The 21,102-nt window shown below is 40.9% G+C and overlaps 1 protein-coding gene across 1 annotated transcript in view; it reads right to left on the bottom strand.

The window, feature by feature from the left end:
* ROBO1 (roundabout guidance receptor 1) overlaps nt 1–21,102 on the bottom strand; it is a 1,116,086-nt gene that overhangs the window by 86,510 nt on the left and 1,008,474 nt on the right. The window contains exons 9-17 of the mRNA XM_075073102.1: nt 19,467–19,591; nt 17,046–17,217; nt 14,909–15,114; nt 13,176–13,257; nt 12,854–13,022; nt 12,592–12,758; nt 6,286–6,407; nt 3,235–3,466; nt 1,726–1,847 (exon numbers count right to left, since the gene is read on the bottom strand). Of these exons, the coding sequence (XP_074929203.1) occupies nt 1,726–1,847; nt 3,235–3,466; nt 6,286–6,407; nt 12,592–12,758; nt 12,854–13,022; nt 13,176–13,257; nt 14,909–15,114; nt 17,046–17,217; nt 19,467–19,591 (1,397 nt within the window). The remainder of the gene's footprint in view (nt 1–1,725; nt 1,848–3,234; nt 3,467–6,285; nt 6,408–12,591; nt 12,759–12,853; nt 13,023–13,175; nt 13,258–14,908; nt 15,115–17,045; nt 17,218–19,466; nt 19,592–21,102) is intronic.

The following is a 21,102-nucleotide window of genomic DNA, read 5'->3' as shown; positions in this document are numbered from 1 at the left end:
TAGCCTCATTTGAATGTTGTTTTTTGTAAAGCGCTATTCACACTTCTGTAGCTGTGGCTGTGTCATCCCTTCCATTATAACCTTTTAATACATTCAAATTTGCTCCATTCTAAAACATAATGTGCAAGGTGTCAGCCAGCCTGGGTTTGAATTGCTTTGAAAAAATAAAGGGAATCCACTTGTTGAGAAAATAACAACAGAATAATCTTTAATTCCTTTTTGTATTTAAAAGAAAGGTGGGGGGATTTGAATTTGCGTTTTTTTTTTCCAGATTATTTGTTCCTAACATTGAATAGTTCCTTTTGTTTTTTAAACAGAAAATATAATTATGCATGTTTTCATGATGCCTGTTTTCTATCCATAAGGAAAATTATCCACCAACCCACATTAAAAAACAGTGGCAGCCCCACAGCTGCATAGGCACTAAGAGATGCCTACTCATAGTTCACTGCAAGCTATTGTCCCCAGATGCTAGCAGACACTGTATAGCATATTCCATGCTCAAATGTGATTTTCCTCTCTTTTATTGTTTTGTCCTCACAACCCTAACATTCTTTTAATACAGTTTCTGGTGGGTGAATCATTCCATCTCTTTAGTTCAAGGTCTAACTGCCTTTAAATAAAACTTCCTTTGTGAATATTTTTTCAATTACATCTGAAACTAAGCCACAGAATGATTTTGTACCAGTCAATCAGGTTCTGAAAGGCATTTTATTATTTTAAATTGACCATGAAGCTAAGTGATCTCCACTCTTCTCTTTTCTACAGGGAAAATAAAGAAATGAGTGGAATGAGATTTGATGCTTAGGAATAAATGCCTCCACTATGGTATTTTATCTTTTTTTTTTTTTTAAATAAGGCTAAGACATTCTGATTTAAAAATCTCTCTCAGCAATGGCAATTTGCTACAGACTAGAGCAAACCATCCTGTCACTAGTGGCTATAAAACAACCTTGAAATCCATGACTAGACACTTACAACATCTCAGCCTTGCTTAGGCAATTTTAGCTTCATTTCTTTTATATGTAATTTATTCACAATTTAAATTACTCTAAGATAAAAACAGTATGTTGCTACAGAGGCCTTAAATAATAAAAACTGAATACTGAACTTTAATATGTTAAAAATATATGTAGTACAATAAAAGCTAGAATGCAAAGATAGATTTGTAAAAAAACAAAGAAAAATTGCTATATATATATTTAATCTTACACTAACACTCTTTAGATGGAAAGCTTTTCCATGTTTTTAACCATATCAGATGAATAGAATAGTACAATTTACTCAGAACGTTACATAATAAATTATGTCTAAGCCTTTCAAATTATTAGACCAATTTATCTCCTCAAATACCCTGTTTTTATCACAAAATGGTTCTTAAACTGGTACATTTCTCTTTGTGTTTGTGTATGCAATTCTCATATTATAGCATAGACAAGAAGTTGCTTATTTTAATTATGAATTTTGACTTTTTCTTTAATTTCCTCCACTACCATCTTCCCATTCAAATTAATAGGCAGTTTTAATTCCTTTTGTACATGTAAGGATGCCACAGACTAGATAGAATTCCTAAATATATGGTACTATAAAGAATATTCTCTGTTTATATTTTGTGATTCCACCAGCTTTGATTTTTTACCAGTAGATGGAGCCAAGTATCCATGAACAACTTATCCATCAATAGCATGCCAATACTTTGCAGTGAGTAAGAACTCTGCACATTACCTTATATTCTTGGACCATTCCATTCTGGGTATCCTCAGGGGGTGGCTGCCAGGTAACCACAATTGCAGTCCCATTCCCGTCATTCTTAGTCACTGAAACACTTTGAGGTGGAGCACTAGGAGCTGTTTGCAGGAAGAACCAGATGGTTAATTTGTTGTATTTCCAATACAATGGTGCCAAATGCTTTTTAACAAGCTGCAGCCATTGCTTGATATATAAATGGCCCATTCTGCACTACACAAATGTAACCGTAATTTCTTGTTTTGCCATTAAGGATGTTTCTATCTATCAAGGTAAATGGACATGAGAGTGAAAATATGGTCTAGTGATGTGAACAGGTGTTGGGACCCTGGGTTCCATTCCTGGCTCTGCCACAGACTCACTTTGTCACCTTGACCCAATACTGAGATCAAAACGTTAAAAAGATTCTACTAATTTTTGGTGCCTAACCTGAGACATCTAGGTCCTTCCTTTCAGAACTTCTGAGCATTCAAACTAACCTCACTTGGAGCTTTGGGTGCTCATCGCTTTAGAAAAATCAAGCTGTTGGTGTGCCAAGTTGGACACTCAAAATATAGGCACCAAAAAGTGGATGTTTTCAAAAACGTTGGCTTTTCTTTTCTCTGAGCTTCAGTTTTTCCTTTTTTGTAAAATAAAATAAAATATGTACTGCTTAAACTCCAGTTATTTGTTAGGTAGTTTCAGTGCAAAGATTCCTATTTTTTGGGTCCATTAGAGTCATCCTAAGATATTCAGGGATCAGGTGCTGCTCTTTTGAGGCTGCTCTACTGGCCTAGAGGGAAGGCACTCAGGGTCATCTGTTCAAGTGTGCAGCCAAAATATATGGTGCAGGTCTAGGCCCCACCAATGCACTGAAATGTCTGCTCTGAGGCATTACTCATCACCATTTTGATTATGTTTGACCTGAAAGTAAAAATGCTATGGTGAGGGAAATGGCTTTGGCTCCTCTTTATAGCACATACACAGAAGAGGATGCATTTTTTAGCCCACTGTATTTGTTGCTCTCACTCATCATCTTCTCATTTTGTACCAGTGATGGATCCAGATATACAGGCGCTCTAAAAACTGTAGTTTCCGTTCCTCCAGCTACAATACTTTGATGATTTCTGCAGTATCTGCTATTTACTTTAGACAGTGGTAAGTATGTGTTTGAATTTGATATAAGTCACTTGTGACCAGACCATGAACTCAGCAGGGAGGAGAACAATGCTGAACTGGAGATAAAAAAGCACATATCCCTTCTAAATGCTAGAGGGGATTTCTGCACATGCCTCTCTCACACACAAAGTTTTAAATATTGACTTCTGTGCCACCAAACAAGTCACATACTGATCAGTCCAACTTGCTGACAGTCTCCTCAGCTGTGCACTGCTGTGTTCTCATACAGTATGCACTTCAAACAAAATCAAATAATGCAAGTATCAGAGAGAAACTGGCCAAAATATTCCTTCAAAAAGAAAAGGTGAAGACAGACTTGCTGCTACTTGCCTTCTTCTAGGGTTTTTGCAAATTTCACTTCGCTATCTGCTCCTTGAAACTCGTTAAAAAAAGGGCGGGCCTTGATTTCATAGTTTACACCTTTCTTCAGCTCTGGAATGACGACACTATTTTTGGATGGTGTTCTCACTTCAAAAATTAACCATTCAGATTCGCCGCGGGATGCAGTGGCAGGCCTATACAGAATTTTATATCCCTGAATATACTGGGATTGCTGGTCCACCTAGCAGAGCAGTAGAAACACACATTAGTGAATGCTTAATGGATTGCTTAATAAATACAAACCATAACACTGCCTGTGGTATTATGCAAAATACTAAGAACTATCCATTTTATCCAAAGTAAACAATGCTACTGAACCAGATAAAAATTCCTGTGAATTACAGCAAATTATGGGCCTTATTCACCACTGCATTAATAAAGTTTTAAGCTAGTAGAACTGCACTGACATCAATGAAGGGATAACAAAATGGTGAATCATGTTCTATATAGGGCCGGCGCAACCCATTAGGCGACCACGTTAGCATTTGGGGGGCGGCATTTCAGGTCCTGAGGCTGCAACCGGCCGCCCCAGTCCTCATCGTCATTTAGGCGGAGGGATCTGGGGCAGGAGGGCGTGGGGATGGCCGCTTGCAACAAGTAAGGGGGGGCGTGGCACATGGGGAACCGCTCCACACCCCAGCTCATCTCTGCTCCGCCTCCTCCCCTGAGCATGCCATCCCACTCGGCTTCTCTCCCTCCCAGGCTTGCGGCACCAAACAGCTGCCGGGCGTGTGTGCTCAGGGCAGAGGGGGGAAGCTGCCGAGGGGGGAGGAGGGGAGCTGTCGCGGTGGGAATGCCTTAGGCCGGAGGGCTGCTACAGGGCTCGAGGGGGTGAGGAGGCACAAGGTGGAAGTTTCACCTAGGGTGCAAAACATCCTTGCACCCGCCCTGGTTCTATATGTTTTTAAATGAATAATCCTGATGCCATGGGGCTCCAAGCAGGGCAGGAGTTTGCCTAGGTGGATATGTTTGCAGGATTGGGGTGTATATTTTAATAGTTCAGATGATGAATATAGAAATTAAACAAAGAAACAGGTCAACCTTCCTGAGGGCTGGAAACCTCCCAGATTGCATAAAATGACCCTTGCTTCCTGCCTGCTTCTTTCTGGACAAAGTGGATTTTAAAGGGCAGCCAACTGGCACTATCTACATTCCGATGATTATGCTTGACTCAGTCAAAGGCCAGATAAATCCAAGCACTTCCTCCATTCTCAGTGACTCAGTAGGGGGCTACTGTGCTGTAGGACTGGTGCTGTTTTAAGCAGTCAGTAACAGGGCCAATAAAAATTAGCTTTTTAATGGAAGAAAGCTACAAATAAAAGTGGATCAAAACTACACTCAGCTGGATTGTCATTTGCAGTAAGGCCACTTTATGTCACTTGTCAGGGTACAGAGGCCTTAGTGTAAATAAGAATCCAGGTCAATATATTTGGGGATGCTTGAGACAGGAGGTTACCTAATAGAACTGGAGTCTTGTGCAGCTTTCAGTATGTTTTAGTCACTGATTTTGATAAATGATTTCTGATGTATAGGCAAATTCAAAAATAAAAATGTCTACTTAAAACCACTCAGATTTGTCCCATTTAAACTCTTTTATCTGGTAACATAATAAAACTGTTTGCTTGCAATGTAATACTCAAGCATCATATTTCATTTTAAACAACCAAGTGATGAATATCTGCTAGCTAAAATTGAGGTAATGCTTAATCTTTGAAATTGCAGTCAGAGACCACCCAAGAGAGCAACAAAAATTGGCTGCCTAGAAAAGGTTGTTCTGTAACTAAAGGTCAAACAAAATTATGCTTGGAAGCTTGGTGATGTTTTTAAGTGGTCAGCTAAAACAGGAGATTGCCTGCTGAAGGTGGTCCTCAGTGCAGGTTTCACTGTAATTACTGTGCATCACAGCAGTCAGTTCCTCTATAGCTCTTGACAAAGTAAAATGCTTTCCTTACAAAGTTATGCCATGCTAGCTGCAGCATCTTGTGATCGCTTTATCATCATGCCTGCCAATATTTTGACTTGATCAGAAGGGAGCCCAGATGACAGTTTAAAGCTCCATTCCCTTGGGATTGTCCCAGTGGTGGAGTTGCCCCTCTCTTTTCCTGACCAGCTGTTCGTTCATTTACATTGTCTCAGGTCTTTCCTTGGATAGACTTATCCCTTCCTCATACTATACTCTCTTTCTTTCTTTTTCCTTTCTCCTCATCCATCCCCTTCATGCCACAATTTATTTCCTTGTATTCCTTCAATTTTTCTAAGCCCCCAATCTTCTCTCTTTGTCCCTCCTCTGTATGGCTTCCTACTCCTCTCCCTTGGGGACTCCTATAGTATCTTTTTCTTTTCTTTTCCTGCTTTTCCCCCTCTTCCACTATGACCTCCATACATCTGACCTAACTGCTACCAATATGATGGTCAATAAAACAATCCCTGATTGTTTCTCACTGTGTTTTTCTTTCCCACAGCATCTGTGTTCACTTTTAACCTAGTAATTGCTGTGCTGTGGGAGGAAATGTATTTCTCAATATCTGATCTGGGGTGGGTGGACATGGCAACTGCCACATCATAGAGTCTATTTTATGCAGTACTTCCCCCAACTCTAGTTGATAGACTGGGGAGCTATTGTATTATCTCAAACATGACTTAGGGCCTGATACACCTCTCACTGAATGCAATGGAATGGCTCTCATGAACTTGAGTAGACTTTGGATCAGTCCCTTCGCCTCCTGACAAAGGAAGCTGATCACTCTTCATACGGCACAGCACTCTCTGTAGAGTGAGAAGATAGTCTAGCTTCTGATTAAGACAGGCAGTCAGGGGAGTATAGATAGTGCCAATACACACAGAATGGTTTTCATGTACAACAGCAAACTATTTTCATAGTTTCTTTACATAGTTTAACTCCACCATCAACACTGCGGTGTAGTATTGGGATCAAAATAAAAAGTTCCCTTTCTCCCTACCCAGAACCCACTTCCCTCCCATTTTATAATATTTACTTACTGTCCAATGAACTTCAATTGAGGAAGAAGAAAGGATAGTGGGATTGTGAAGATGCAGAACCACATCCCCGAGCTCTCTCTGGACCTGTTTGTGATCCACACCCTGGCTTGTAGGTGGAACATCTGGAACAATGTAAGAACCCATTCTTATAAATGAATTTGTCAATCAAGTTATGTACTTGGAAGACTAAATCAACTTATTCACAGTACCCACTAGAAGAGCCCAAATGTGCAGGAAATAGAACTATGTGAAGCATTTTCACAGCAAACTGGCCAAAAATAATCTGCCCTGTCAGTGGAAGCAATGTGGAGAGTGGGGAGAAATGGGTGGGTGGGTGGGAAGCAAGGAGTAAAAATAAAGAACAAGGTCATGGATAACTATGGTAAATTACAGCAGTAGCATCACCTCTCGTCATGCAACTATGTCTTTCCTGCAGGGAGGGGGAATCTCCAAAGCACACTTCAAACACCACAGAAACCAGGAAACAATCAAGGAGGGGCAGAAGAGCAGGTGTGACTAAAAATAAATTCAGTAACACTCTAGCAAGTGTTATTGTTGGGTTTTAATGACTTATTAACTGTAGTATAGTAATTAAATGAGGGGAAATGAACCACACAGATGCCAGGTCTTTCAAGTACAGGAGACTTCATTGAGCACAGTTGCCCTCTGTCTCCCTTGATATTTGCAAATCCAATACTGGTCTTTTATTGTTGAAAGAATTGTTCAGATATATGAAAAGAGGAATTCCATTTGATGTGTTCTATCACTTGAGCTGGTACAGTGGGGTAAGGATGTTTTCTATGTACAGTTCTCAAAAAGCATCTTGGGCTGAAAAGAAACGACTCTCCCCATATATATACACATTTATAGTGAACTCATCATCATGATATCTGAATTGTATGTGTAGCATGGATAGCAGAGTACAGTATTTTTAAATTCATTTAATAATTCCCCCTTTTTCACCTCATTATATACAAAAACTATGTTGGCAACAGAGATAAAATGTCAGGCTCGGAAATTCACATGAAATGAAAAGTGCTGATTTTTTTTAAACAATCACAGATATTTGTGAAGATGTTACATTGACTTCACTCCATGATGCTACTCTCTCAGTCTAATATTTTCTACGGTTTAGGCAAGGTTTTGAAATCTACCAGCATTCTTCTTTCGGAAACATTCAGTAATATTCTTAGCAATTTCAACACCTGCCTGTTCACAACAGGGCCGGCTCCAGGCACAGGCCCAGCAAGCAGCTGCTTGGAGCGGCCAACCGTGAAAGGCGGCACATCCGGGTCTTCAGCGGCAGGTCCTTCACTCCCTCTCAGAGCAAAGGACCAGCTGCCAAATTGATGCCGAAGACTGAAGCGGCGGTGGTAGAGCTGCAGATCATGATCACTTTTTTTTTTTTTTTTGCTGCTTGGGGCGACAAAAACCCTGGAGCTGGCCCTGGTTCACAAGAATGGCTAGAGAGGGAGCACAGAGGAAAAGTGTATGTGCATATCCATGCCTGCAACAAAGCCAGCTCCATGAGTTTGTTGCAGGTGGGTAGTCCATCTGAGGAGTGAAAGCAGTAGGATGTCGACCTCCCTATAGAAAATGCTTATATAAAATATGAAGAGGACACATGAAAAAGTGCAACTTTTGAGGGGATGGTTACATTTCCAGCCCATTACCCAATGAATCTTTAAATAAATCATTGACCATCAAATTAACAAATTATCTATCTATATATGTGTGAAGTTATTGGCATGTGAACAAATTCTTTATCCAGCAACACAGTCCATATTTGAGACTGTAAGAGTTATGCCACCTGGCAATTTGTCATACAGCTTCTCCAACATATTCACAAGAGTATGGGATTATTTCACAACTAAAACAGCGTGTGTCCTTTGTGCAACCATGGGTGACAAGTCTGTCTGTTTAGCCATGAAGACTGATTAAAATAAATACACCATTGAGCAGCTACTGTATCCACATGTAAAACATTCTGCCAAATGGTCCACAAATCCATGCATCTTTTCCTCCTTCTGATACTCTCAAAGACAGCAACTTCTGCAACTTGGATTTGTGTAAATCTCTGACCATCCTTTTGCCTGGAGCTTAAAGGGAGAGTCATCTTAATAAGTAGCAGCTTAAACAGAAGATGGCACAATGCATGAGTCACCATCAATATAATAAACAGCTAACAAACTTTGTCATTCATACCTCTGAACTACTCAGTACAGCTTATCTACTCTATGGCTTTCTTGTTTTGACTTTCAGCTTTCCAGAGCAAAGACTGCCAATATTCTGTATCTGAACAGATCCCAGCACATTGATGACAAGATTTTACTAATACTAAAACAGCAATGGCCGAGTGAGTGGGGGAGAAGGGGATTGCCACATTTGAACTGTATTTAGCCCAAGATCTCTAAAACAATCAGCCTCTATGACCAGAAGTCAATTTTGACCTATTTTGGCTTGAGGGGAATTCCAGTGAGACTGATGTGACACTGGGAGGAAGAGGGAAATGCTTTCAAGAACTAACCTCTTGTATAACTTTTCCCACTACTGAGGATATATGCCCTGAGATTGTTAATTTGGCACACAAGCTTAATGCCATTTTGATCATCTCAGTTCTACCAGAAATCCAAATAGTCATGAAAGCAAAAAACATCCACTTCCATCTTCAGTTGGTTCATCTTATAAGCAGCACACTAGGCCACAGTGATATATGCATTTGGAAGTTTCAGGCTTGATCTCCCATGATGGCTGTGTTCTGCTGGAACAATGAAACTGTCAACCAATGGGGGAGCTTGTGGGTATAGAGGATGGAACTTTCACAGGAGCTTGAGCCAAACTGTGGACTTAATTCTCACAAGAGAATGACCAAAACCCAACCTATCTTAACTAAATGTAAAACTCGTTTCTTTGATTTGCTTTCCCTGAGGAACTTCTTCACACAGGGTATGTCTACACTGCAATCAGAGGTGTGACTGCAGCACATGTAGCAGCTTTGATCTAGCTGCTCAAATAACAATAGAAGCAAACTCGTGACAGCATTATCAGTAGCATGGGCTGTATAAAACTTACTGGGACCCGGGATGTGTACTCCAACAGCTAGCTGTGCTGCTGCAGCTTAACAGCTATTATCTGAGCTAGCTATATCAAAGCTAGCTCAGGTATGTCTTTGCAGTCACACCTCTAATTTCAGTGTAGATATACTCACAGACAACAACGCATTGCACATACTAACCTAATTCTCCTGTAGATTGGTTAGGAAGAAATTGAGAGTTTATCATTGTACTTCTCTTCTGAAATACTTACTCTTGGAGGGGGAGGGGGGATTCTGCACCAATGCAGGGGCAAAGAATTTATATGGCCTGCATTTTTCTGTGCCCTTCGCACAGAAAAATGCAAAAAAAATCTGCCACGAGACATGCAACTCATCCCTGGCAGCCCAGGCAGTGTGTTTGTTCCAGTGTGCATGGAGTAGCCTCTGAGACGGGGGAAGAGGGCTGGACGTGAGTGTCTGCGTGATCGTCATGGGGGGTCACCCTACTGTAGCTTACTAGGGTGTAAGGATAAGGCTTTTTATTATGCATGAGGCAAGCTAGATGCACACATTTTTACTCCTGGGGAGATTCTGCAGGACTGCACGCCTGCAGAAAACAGTCCCCCTGCACATTTCCTGCTTTTCCCTGCAGAAAACAGCAGGGAATCAAAGGGAAGCTGAGTTGGGAGGGTTTGGGAGGCGGCGACCATGTGTGCAGTTTTTTGGGGGGGATTGCTCCCCAAACAGGGGTGAGGCATGGGGGTGGCACACAAGGTTAGCAGGGATGGCAACTTGTATGGGCCCTTGGTGCCTGGGCTCCAGCAAATTCAGGGTCCCCTCCTCCACGCCGTCATACAACCCAACCCCCTGTCCCAGCTCATAACCCACACCCAGCACTCAAACCCACTCCTACACCAAGCACCCCAAACCCCCTCCTGCACCAGCCCAAAGTTCACAGCCAGTACCCAAACTCCCTCCCAGAGCCCACACCCCTCCTGCACTCAAACTCTCTCCAAGAGCCTGCATCACAAACCCACTCCCGCACCCAACCCCCCATCCAGAGCCCACACCCAGCATCCAAACTCTGTCCCAGAGCCCTCACCCCAAGCCCCCTCCTACACCCAAGCTCCCTCCCAGAGCCTTAGGAAGGCGTGTGGGTGGGTGGGTGGGGACAGCAGCACTTTGACCCATTCTTGGCACCACCAAAAATTATACAAATCTGTCACCCCTGGGGGTTATGTACCACAGCCTCCCCCACCCTCATTTTTGCAAGCGGTGAGTTCCCGGGATAGGGTAAGTGGGAGTGGAGAAAATGAGGGAGGGGGGAGGGGGTGGGGAAGAGGCAGTGGGGAAGGGAGGGGGTGGAACAGGGCAGGGAGAAGGGAATGTGGAAGCAAGGGGAGGGGGACGGATAAGAAAAGGGGAGAGGTGAATCACGGGGGGAAGCGGGAGCCTGGTATGCAGCATCCCCCCAGCAGCAGCTGGGGCTCCCCCATTAAATAGGCTCATCGAACCCTCACCCTGACAAGCCCTACTCCCCTACACCTGAACTCCTCTGACAAGCCCCAACACCCAGAAACCCACCCCATCAAGCTCCACTCCCCCAGCACCCAGACTCCCCCACTGAGCCCCCACATCCAGACATCCCCCTCCCCTGCCATGCCCCATCTCCCTACACCCAGATACTCCTCCCCACTGAGCCCAACCACTATCCCCTGGATCCCCTGCAGAGTCCCACCGCTCCTGCATCCGAACTCCCCTAATGAGTCCCTGTGCATCCAGATTTCCCACTGAGCTGCCGGCACCCGGATTGCCTCACACAGAAAACTCTCACCTCACACCTGGATCCCCCCAACACTAAGCTCCCCCAGACTTGGATCCTGCTAGGCGGAGCCTGCCTACCCACACCTGGTGTGCCTGGCACAGAGGGGCAGGGCCCCGGGGCGTTTCTGGGGCAGGCTCAGCCCTTGCACTGTGTCAGTGTCAGGTGCAGCCTCACCACCAAGTCTCTGTACTGGGGGAGCTGGGGGCTTCAGGGTGATTTTGCAGCTCAATGAAGCCAGTGGCCTGTGCTCCCCTCTGCCATGCTGGAGCCACATTTATTTAATGACAAATAAAATTTGCAGAATTGGAAATTATTGTGTGCATAATTTTTAATTTTTTGGCACAGAATTCCCTTAGGAGTAAATACTTGAACGGCACTCAGATAATATGGTGATGAAGAGAGAGAATTTTGCTTTTAGCATAAATGTCATATTGTGTTAGATTTATGTATGTGCATTTTCTCAGGAGTATTTTATAACATCTGATGGCAAATGGGTAATTTGCCTATCTGACAACTAGTGTTGTGAGTTCAGAGATAGACTGGCCATCGAATTAATAACTCCCCCCTGTCCGCATTGGCTCACCTTCAGAAGTTTTTCACATCTGTGTTATTTTCTCAATCTTTAGTTCTCATGACTCCAGTAAAGTTACTGGATTGGAAACACACGAATGGACAGTTCTGACTGCACAGTGCCTAAGTGCTGTGGGACAACTTCATTTGTTTTCTATATTAATCTAAATTTATTACAATTTATTATAATTATATTACTGGGCTCATGACTTCTATCTGCCTGAGGAATAGTGATTGTATTTCAGTTCATTCCTTTCTCATATTTATGCAATGTTATTATAGTAGTGTGGGGACACTAATTCCATCTGCTTCACTGTAGGGGCTGTGGCTTTACTGAAGTCTCTCTTCCCCCACTGGACTTACCTTTAATAGTAAGCATTTTGCTGAGGATTACGCTTTACTTATGAAGTGGTATCCTGGATCCTCCAAATTTTTAATTTCTCTGCTTCCCCAATACAACATACAGCACATAATACTACATGCTCTCTCTCACTGAATCATAACCACAGCTTGATCCTCTGCTTAAAATGATAATATTTAAGCACAATTATGTAATTTCCACAGAACTGGGGGGAGTTGTGTGAAAACTTCACAAAGCCAAAGACTAATAGTGCTGCTAAGATGAGTGACTCAATTAGGTGTAACTATATTTGGATAAAAACAATTAGGGTTCCCTTATGACAATGTGATAAGCTTTTCAAGTAGCTTTTAAATAAAATGCAGCTTCTGAGCAATGTAAGTTTACCATCTAGTATATACAGTGACTTTTAGACATCATTTTAAAGTTACGATAAATATGATCGCCACATCTAACATTGTTCTGTAATGTATCATCACAGACACTGTGGGGCCTAAATGCTTCAGTAAATAGGCTTACCTTGAGTTTTCACTGGGTCAGATATCTGGCTAGGATCACTAAGTCCATATGCATTAGCTGCCCTCACAAGGAAGAGATAAATTGCATTAGGTTTCAGCCCTTTAACTGCAAAACTTTCAGTTTTCACATTTTCTGCTACAGTTTGCCAACTGCTACCAGATGCATGGCTAAGGATAAAACACACAGAACAGCAGGTTAGAGTATGCTAATTGAACCATATATAAACTGTAAGTACAACCAGATCACATGAGAATCGTAATACCTGAAGGCCTCTATTATATAAGACGTTGGAGTTGCACCTGAATTCAAATTAGGTTGCCATGACAGTGTTACTGTATTTCTGCTGACATCTGTAACTTCAGGTTTTGAGGGTGCACTAGGAATCAAGTTTGGGTCAGTGGGTCTTGGTGGTTGCACTGGAACTCCAAATTCTAACAAAAAGGGAGAAACAGCTAAGTGTGGACAGAAAGTGGGTGGGGGTTCAATGATGTTCACATCTGCATTATCAATTTATTACAAAGTTAGATAACATTTGCATGTTAATTTTTGATTTTCATCAAGCAGAGAAAACCTGATTGATTTACCTTGGACCTCAATATAAGCACTCCAGGTAGCTTCGCCACTTGGAGTTGAGGCAATGCAGGTGTACCGACCAGTGTCACCCAGCTGAGTGGGAAGAGAGGAAAATAAATATTTGGAACAATCAGGCACTCAGTGGGCTGGAAAAGTAATTACAAAACTGTGTATCACCAGGAATATGGATAAATATATTAGAATTTCCCTACCAGAAACTTCTCACTGCTAAGTGAGAATCTGTACATACTTATTCCATTCTGTTTAAAATACACAGAAAAATACCAACACTTTTTAATGTATTAGTTCTCATTCTATAATGAACTAAACCACCAGGCAAATCCTATAGTCCTCATTCATTCCTTATCCTGCCAAACTCCCACTGAAATCCCTGGGAGAAATGAACTCAGAAGGCCCCACACAAGGGCCTATGTGCTACTTAAAACTCACACTTAAGTGGTGCTTAGGGATTTATGCAGGGCCTCAAGGAGTAAATTTCAACTTTAAAACAGGACTTACGTAGTTCACAGGGCCATGTGCAGGTTGGGCTCTCTGAACTAGGGTAAATTTTACTCTGTGACAGACAGGACTGCCTAGAGAAGGGGGCAAGTGGGGCAATTTACCTCAGGCCCCAGGCCCCGCAGGGGCCCCGCGAGCCCTGGTCTGGCGGTGGTCCAGATCTTCGGCAGCATTTCAGCAGCTAGGGGCCCTTCAGTCGCTCTTGGTCTTAGGCAGCATTTTCGTGGCAGGGGGCCCTTCAGTGCTGCCGAAGACGCGGAACGACTGAAGGGGCCTCTGCCGCCGAAGATCCGGACTGCTGCCGGGTTGGTACAAGCGCCGCAGCTCCCCCACTTTGCCCCAGGCCCCTTGAACCCTCTGGGTGGCTCTGGTGACAGACCAAATACAAGGATTCCCATATATCATTATAATCCAAATCTGAACAGAGGATTATTTGTCCTCTTGTGATTTAATCACAATTCAAAAGAGTTATGATCAGAGAAATGAGACTATACTCAAGTATCAGCATAAAAGGAAAAAACAAAAAAACACGCACAATACTCAGAAATGAAATGTCAGAGGTTCAAATTCTGCATTGGCACAGTGGTGTTTCCTGTGATCGGGGTAATCACAACATCATCAGGTCGTGTTGGGTGAGAAGTCTTACAAATGACCTGATTTTATTACGTTGATATACCAAGGCACAAAGAGCTCGCAGGTAATCACAGATGTACTACAGCAGTACAATATTTTAACACATCATACAACTTGTCTGAAATGAACAGAAATATTGACCAGGTATCCTGCTCCAATTCCCCAAGGAAGTCACCCACACAGAGCTGCTTAACCACTTTAAATATAATATAATCAAGATCTACCTTCCATATACTTTGTACCACATATACATGTGTAATCTTGAACCAAAAAAAAGTCACAAGAACAGGTACTATATAGGGACAGGAAATGAAACCCTGGATTGTACCTGTGAAGCTGGAAGAAAAAGTTTTCATCTTTTAACACTGTAACTATGAATGTATATGGTGTAAGGGCATTAACATCATGGCTTTTTGATTTTTGTTTTTTGTTTTTGTTTTTTGCTGATACACTACTTTGCCACTGTGAAATCCTGAACTAAGGTGGCATATACATATGTGGAGTTTTAGATTATTTTTACATATTACAGTACAGAGTTGAAGCTTATGCTCCTTCACAAACAGTGTAAAGATTCACTGTCATTTCAAGCTACCTTGGCGTATCGGATCTGTAAAGCTCCTGTCTCCAGCTGCTTGATGCGAGAGTCCTGGGTAGAGATGAGGACCCCATCCTTTCTCCAGAGGATTGTGGGCACTAGAGTGCCTGTGGCCACACAGTTGAGTGCTAATGTACCATCCACAGCTACAGTCTGATTCACAGGACCCTGTCGAATGACTGGGGGAGGCCGGTCTGCAATCACTGCCAGAAGAAACAACAGGAAATAGATTGTTGCAACTGAAAGCAATATTCTAATCAACTAAGCAACAGCAGTTGCTTGAGGCTTTGAAACAAACTGAATATAATTAAACAAGTAATTAAAGTATGAGCCATGCATTATTCTGGGTATATTAATACGATGCACGGCTACAGAATATTAACATGATATACACTACACTATTTTCAGAGGTGAAGGAGTGTTAGAGTTTTGAGTTGGCATCTTCTAGGGACACTGAGTTCCATAGTCTTTAGATGTGATAGTGAAACAAGCAAGGATTTCTCAGTTTCTTTGAACAGGCACACTCTTCACTTTATATATACACACTTTATCAAGTGATGGGTCAGTATAATCAGGGATTTAGAATTTGAACATTCATTTACAGATAACTAAGAGGGTGGATGAGAAGGGAATAATTCAGCAAATATGCAGAAACACTTTTTCCTAGAATGAAGATAACCAATGGTAGGGTGGAATAAGTACAAAGCTAATTTCTGGAAAAATATCAGCTTTTTCAACTAAAATAAAATGTTTTGCAAGCATTTCCTTATACTCAGTTCTGTGAAAATTTATCTGACAGTACTGATTTGAAATCATAGTAAGAATCTTTTACAGAATTTCTAATCATTTTATTGCATCTTACACTCAACATAAATTAACTATCTGTGATGAGTTATTTAAACACTGAATTTACATAATGGCACAAAGTACTTTTAAGTACTCATGCAAACAAGAAACTATTGCATGCACCAGAAAATTAGCAATTTTCCCAGAAGTAAAAGCTACAGTACTGTACTTCAGTAGCTTCTCCTCCTAGCTCATAATATCCTGAGATGTGCTGACACTATAAAATAACTGCAGCTTAAAACAGTATCCGTTCAACAGCTTAACGGGAGCTGATGTGACTTGAAACCTGGTTTGTTAGCATGAAAAATAAAACTGAAGTCCCGATAATTTGTGATCATTAAACATCCCATGACACTTTTCACAACTGAAGTGTGATAACAGTGATGTTTCGGCCAAATTCCAAGTCAGGTAATTACATTTGCATACCTAAATGCCACTCTGCATTTTCAATTGCGTGATTTATACTTTACTTCCTGTCCTACTCTGTTCTGATGTGTTGCAGTACACAATTAAATCTCTCACTCCAGTGACGGCTGAAATGATCCCCAGTGTAGTTGGAAGTTCAGTTTGTTAGGTGTGTAAAGTGTTTTGAGGACCTTATGGAGAAAAGATGCTACATAAATGTAGGCTATTATATTTGGTTTGGCGGTAATTTTCTGTATAATGCATATATCTACAGGCTTTATATTTAGGTGTTACCTTACTTGCTATTTAATTTTAAATTCATTATAAAATTGGCTTTTGCATAGTTAAAAGCTGTGGCAATATCCTGATATGACACCATGGATGAAAAATACTTTAAAAACCTCTATATCACAGATATCAATATGGCTCTATTAATTTCAGCTATTGACCAATCAGGATTTTCTAATGATATATTTTTTTATATAGCCATTCAGTCAGTTTGTTAGTTGACCCAAACTCTATGGGGAAAATCTTAGCCCATCCGATGTCAGTGGCAAAACTTCTGCTGACTTCAGGTGGGCCAGGATTTTACCTTATCTGTCCTGTCACTCAGGATATATCCAAATAGCAGCTGGGAGAATGTTTCCCTAAGTAGGTATACAGACAAGCTCTAGCTCTGTTTGAGCTATCACACTAAAAATAGCCGTGTGAACGCAGCAGCATGGGGAGCAGCTCAGGCTAGCCACCTAAATACAATCCCTCCACGAGCCCCTAGGTAACCAGCAGAAGCAACCTGCCAATGTTGAAGTCATGCTCTTCTACTGCTGAAGTTGTGGTTTTAAATAAAATTGGTAATTGTAAAATAAAAGTATCTTCACTTTACCATCAGTAACTTCCAAGTACGCTTTTGTTGTGATACTTCCTGCAACGTTTAAAGTCTGGCAGATATAGTACCCAACGTCAGACCTCTGGACGCTTGTGATTGTGAGGTCACCAGTCTGGGAGACTGAAAAGCGGCTGGATGACTGCGGCGGCTGGTATGAGAAAAGCAGATTCTAGGGAAAGAAAGAAATGGGTTAGATAGATTATAACACATCTGCAATGCTCATCTTAATATTCCTAAGCATGTGTGAGTTATAATGTGCTATATATTCACATACACAAAATATCTCTGTTATATATACACACCACTACCTCGATATAACACCACCTGATATAACACGAATTCGGATATAACGTGGTAAAGCAGTGCTCTGGGGGGGCAGGGCTGTGCACTCCAGTGGAACAAATCAAGTTTAATATAACACAGATTCACCTATAATGCGGTAAGATTTTTTGGCTCCTAGGGACAGCGTTATATCGAGGTAGAGGTGTATATATAAAGCATTTAATTATTGTATACTAATCATGAGGCCCGTTTTTTAAAAAAAGGTAGGCACATCCATGTACTTGTATTTGGATGTATCTTAACAGGCCTGATCTAACGTCCATGGGAATTTAGAGTAGAGATTCCTTCAATTTAAATAGGTGTTGGAAAGGTACTGATATCTACAGGTGCCATAACTGTGCAAACAATTGAGGTTTTTCTGCATACTGTATAAGTAATGTCCATGCAAATGTTCACACAACCATCTTTCAAAATCAAGGTTGCAGCATTTCTTGTAGTGAAATAGATTTTATTTAAAAAATTTATAAAAAGATGCCAGTTTACTTATTTGTCTTTAAACTTTAGACTGCTAAAGAATAGAGACAGAAAGTGAAAGGAATGATTTATAGGTTTCTTTTTAAAGTGATGTTTTAGTCTCACTAATCATAATTTCTGTTCTATAACCAGTACTACATTGTATAATAAAGTCCCATGCAAGTTTCCCTTTACATAGTTTTGGTTTGAAGTTAGATGCTATGGTGCCAGCAGTGGTCATGAAAGTCAGAGCTGAAACCAAAATAACACACGTTACATCAAATACTGGTTTCAGATTTTTATCTATAGTTTAGCATTTTGAAGGGAAATATCTGAAGTTCTCTATACTTTATGGACACTATTTTCATTGCCGTCTCTTGTCTGACTACATTTTGCTTTTCCTAAGAATGCCCAAACAAAGAGGATAGAGAATCTTCAATTACAATATAAGTACAGAAACTTGTCAATAATCTTGTCCCTCTCCATTTCCAGCTACATACTGTTAGCCACTTAGTAAAGACAAAAAGGGCCCAGTGAAACCAAGATTTTTGCATCAAAACAAACATCCCTACTAAACACGTCCCCTCACCAAAACAAATAAATAAACATGCACATAATGTAGCAGCCTAACTATATCATGAACTAACACTAGAGATAAACAACTCAATTTTTGTCTAGTCAGATCATTTATTTTATTTAGACAGATGTTTAACAAATAGAAAAAAAGGAGCCAGTCTCACGCTCTGTTTGACTTTGACTATTGTTTAGAAAAGGTTAACTACCCACCAAGCTGAATAGCAAGCAATCAGTACTCTCAATAACAGAAAAATGAGAAATTCCCTATCTTCACTGAAAATAATCCCTTATGCAACTTGTTCCCTTCAAAAGTTCCTCCCTAAAAGTGATATGTTATGGCATTACAACAACTAGATTTTATATTGTGCTTTTCTTCATCTCAAAGCATTTTACAGAGTAGGTCAGTATCTTTACTCCCCATTTTACAGACAGGGGAACTGAAGCACAGGGAGGCGAAGCAACTTGTAGTACTGTACACATCTGAGTTAGCCACAGATACATAAACACCGCAGATTATTTTTCTGGATGAGCGCAAGCCACAATGCCCAGATCTAATTTTTTTTTCAAAATGTGCTAGTGTTTGCACATGATGTTGTAGGTCAGCCAATTACTCTAGGCCAGGATCCAAACTAGGCCAGGATCCAAACTCTTCGGACTTTGGGATGCAGGATTTTGGTTTGGCCCCATCTCTAATTATTATATAGATATTACCTCAATTTTTCTCAAAAACATTTAAGGAAAATTGTGCATCTAACAGCACACTAAGAACGTACTCATCCTTTCCAGCTTGTTACTATACTGACCTTTACATTTTAGGAAAAAGACAAGCCAAGTAATCAGAACACAGTTTTCCTTTCCATTTAGTACACAAAATACAATATTTTTAAACTCACGTGATGTATCACAATAATAATGCAGATGGGGTCCAGCAATTGCAGGCTTAGCAGTTATCTTCAGTGGGTAAACAACTTCAGGAACTCCCATTCTCTATTTGACACTATTGCTTAAAGAAATTGGCATGAAACAAGAAGAGAAAGTTGGCTTTACCTGACTTCCCTCCCTCCGCCAAAAGATGGCTGGTTGAGGATTTCCAGTTGCTTCGCACTGGAAAGTCACTGTCCGTCCCAATGCAGCCACCTGGTCACGAGGTTTCACAACAAAATGAGGAGGTTCTGAAGGAGATAAAAATACACTAAAATCTGCAGTCCAAAGTTCACCCCACTGAAAGCCAAATGGTAACTTGCCAGGTGCCCGAGCACCACATTTTATTTGTTTTAAAAGTAGTGTGTTATAAACAGCCTTTAATATGGAGCTGCGGCACAAAGAGACTGCAGCTCCCAACATTCAGTGCTTCATCTTGACCCAAGATTGTTGGTTCTTGTGCTGCTCTTCCCTATTAAGCTCCTGATTGCACATTCCTTATTCAAGTTTGTGAGCTTTTAGTTAAGCGAGATTTAAGTCCCATTGACTTCAATAAGTTGAATTGCACTAATAAGCATTCACCAGCATGATCACCGGGGTCACAATCAGGTCTTAAAAGAAGAGGGAGCCACAGATCACAACGGAGGAATCTCTGGGCTGCATCTGGCTCACAGGTCACACACTGTCCACTTCTGTACTAAATGCTATGGAGTACTTGCACATTCAGGTTTACATACACAAAAGTCACCCTCTTTGATTTAGGAAAGCTCAGGAGAAATAAACGACCTATAGTTGCTTTTATAAGAACGATCTGATGAAGTCAGGGTCTCAAAATTGTTCCATTTAACTCAAAAGCCTCAGAAATGCTCCTGTGCAAATGATAACCATTTAAAACCTTCAATCCAATCAGTGAAAATGAATAAATTTAAAGTAACAGTGGGGCTGAATTCCTCCTTCATTTACAGAGGCAAGGGCATGTTCAAATAAAATATATATGTAAATGAAGGCAAATTTGAAACATCTGCTTATCCGAACACTATAAATCCTGCCAGCATTGTCCAAACTGTTTGATTTACACTGACTTAAATGACCATTTCATCTAGCAGTAAATAGAATGTCAAAAATTATGTCAGCTACGTTAAAAATAAGTTAGAGCACTTGACAGAATTACATACGCTGATGGGGTTCGCCCAGAAAAAATAGAATATAAAGTCTGTTAGGTGGTATCTTCTTACAGCTGGAAAAATTTGCATTAAATGAAAAGTCCTTTTACCTACTGTTTACATTTTTCAAATCAATTTCTTATCAGCTGTCCAAAGCATTAATTATTCTCCCCTCTTGTCTGAGTTCAGAGCGAAGTGAATGCTTTGAATCAGTCATTTTAACAATTTCATGTTCTTTTCTTTTTTTGAGGGCTTTTCCTTCACTTTAAACACCTCAAATTACTCATTTCACTTAGGTGGTGCAACTTAAAATACATTCTGTGACTCAAACAACTGTGACCGTCACCTATCTAGATGAAATCCCTGGATACTAAACGTCCCTTCTGCACAATTTGTTTTCTTTGTTAATCCACATCAATATTTTCAGTTATCCATTTATCTATTCTATGACTATGCTCCCTGTTTAGATCAGAATAAAATACACCAAATGTTTCTTTTCAGAATTTATAAGCAAAATGTTGGGGTGATTTATACCTGGACACAAATGTTAAAATTTCGTTGAATGACTTAACTAAGAAGCTGTGCAAGGTAAAGCCCCC

This window comes from Chelonoidis abingdonii, chromosome 1 (assembly GCF_003597395.2).
Source record: "Chelonoidis abingdonii isolate Lonesome George chromosome 1, CheloAbing_2.0, whole genome shotgun sequence".
Lineage (NCBI taxonomy): Eukaryota > Metazoa > Chordata > Testudines > Testudinidae > Chelonoidis > Chelonoidis abingdonii.
This window is presented reverse-complemented; position numbering and strand designations above follow the sequence as displayed.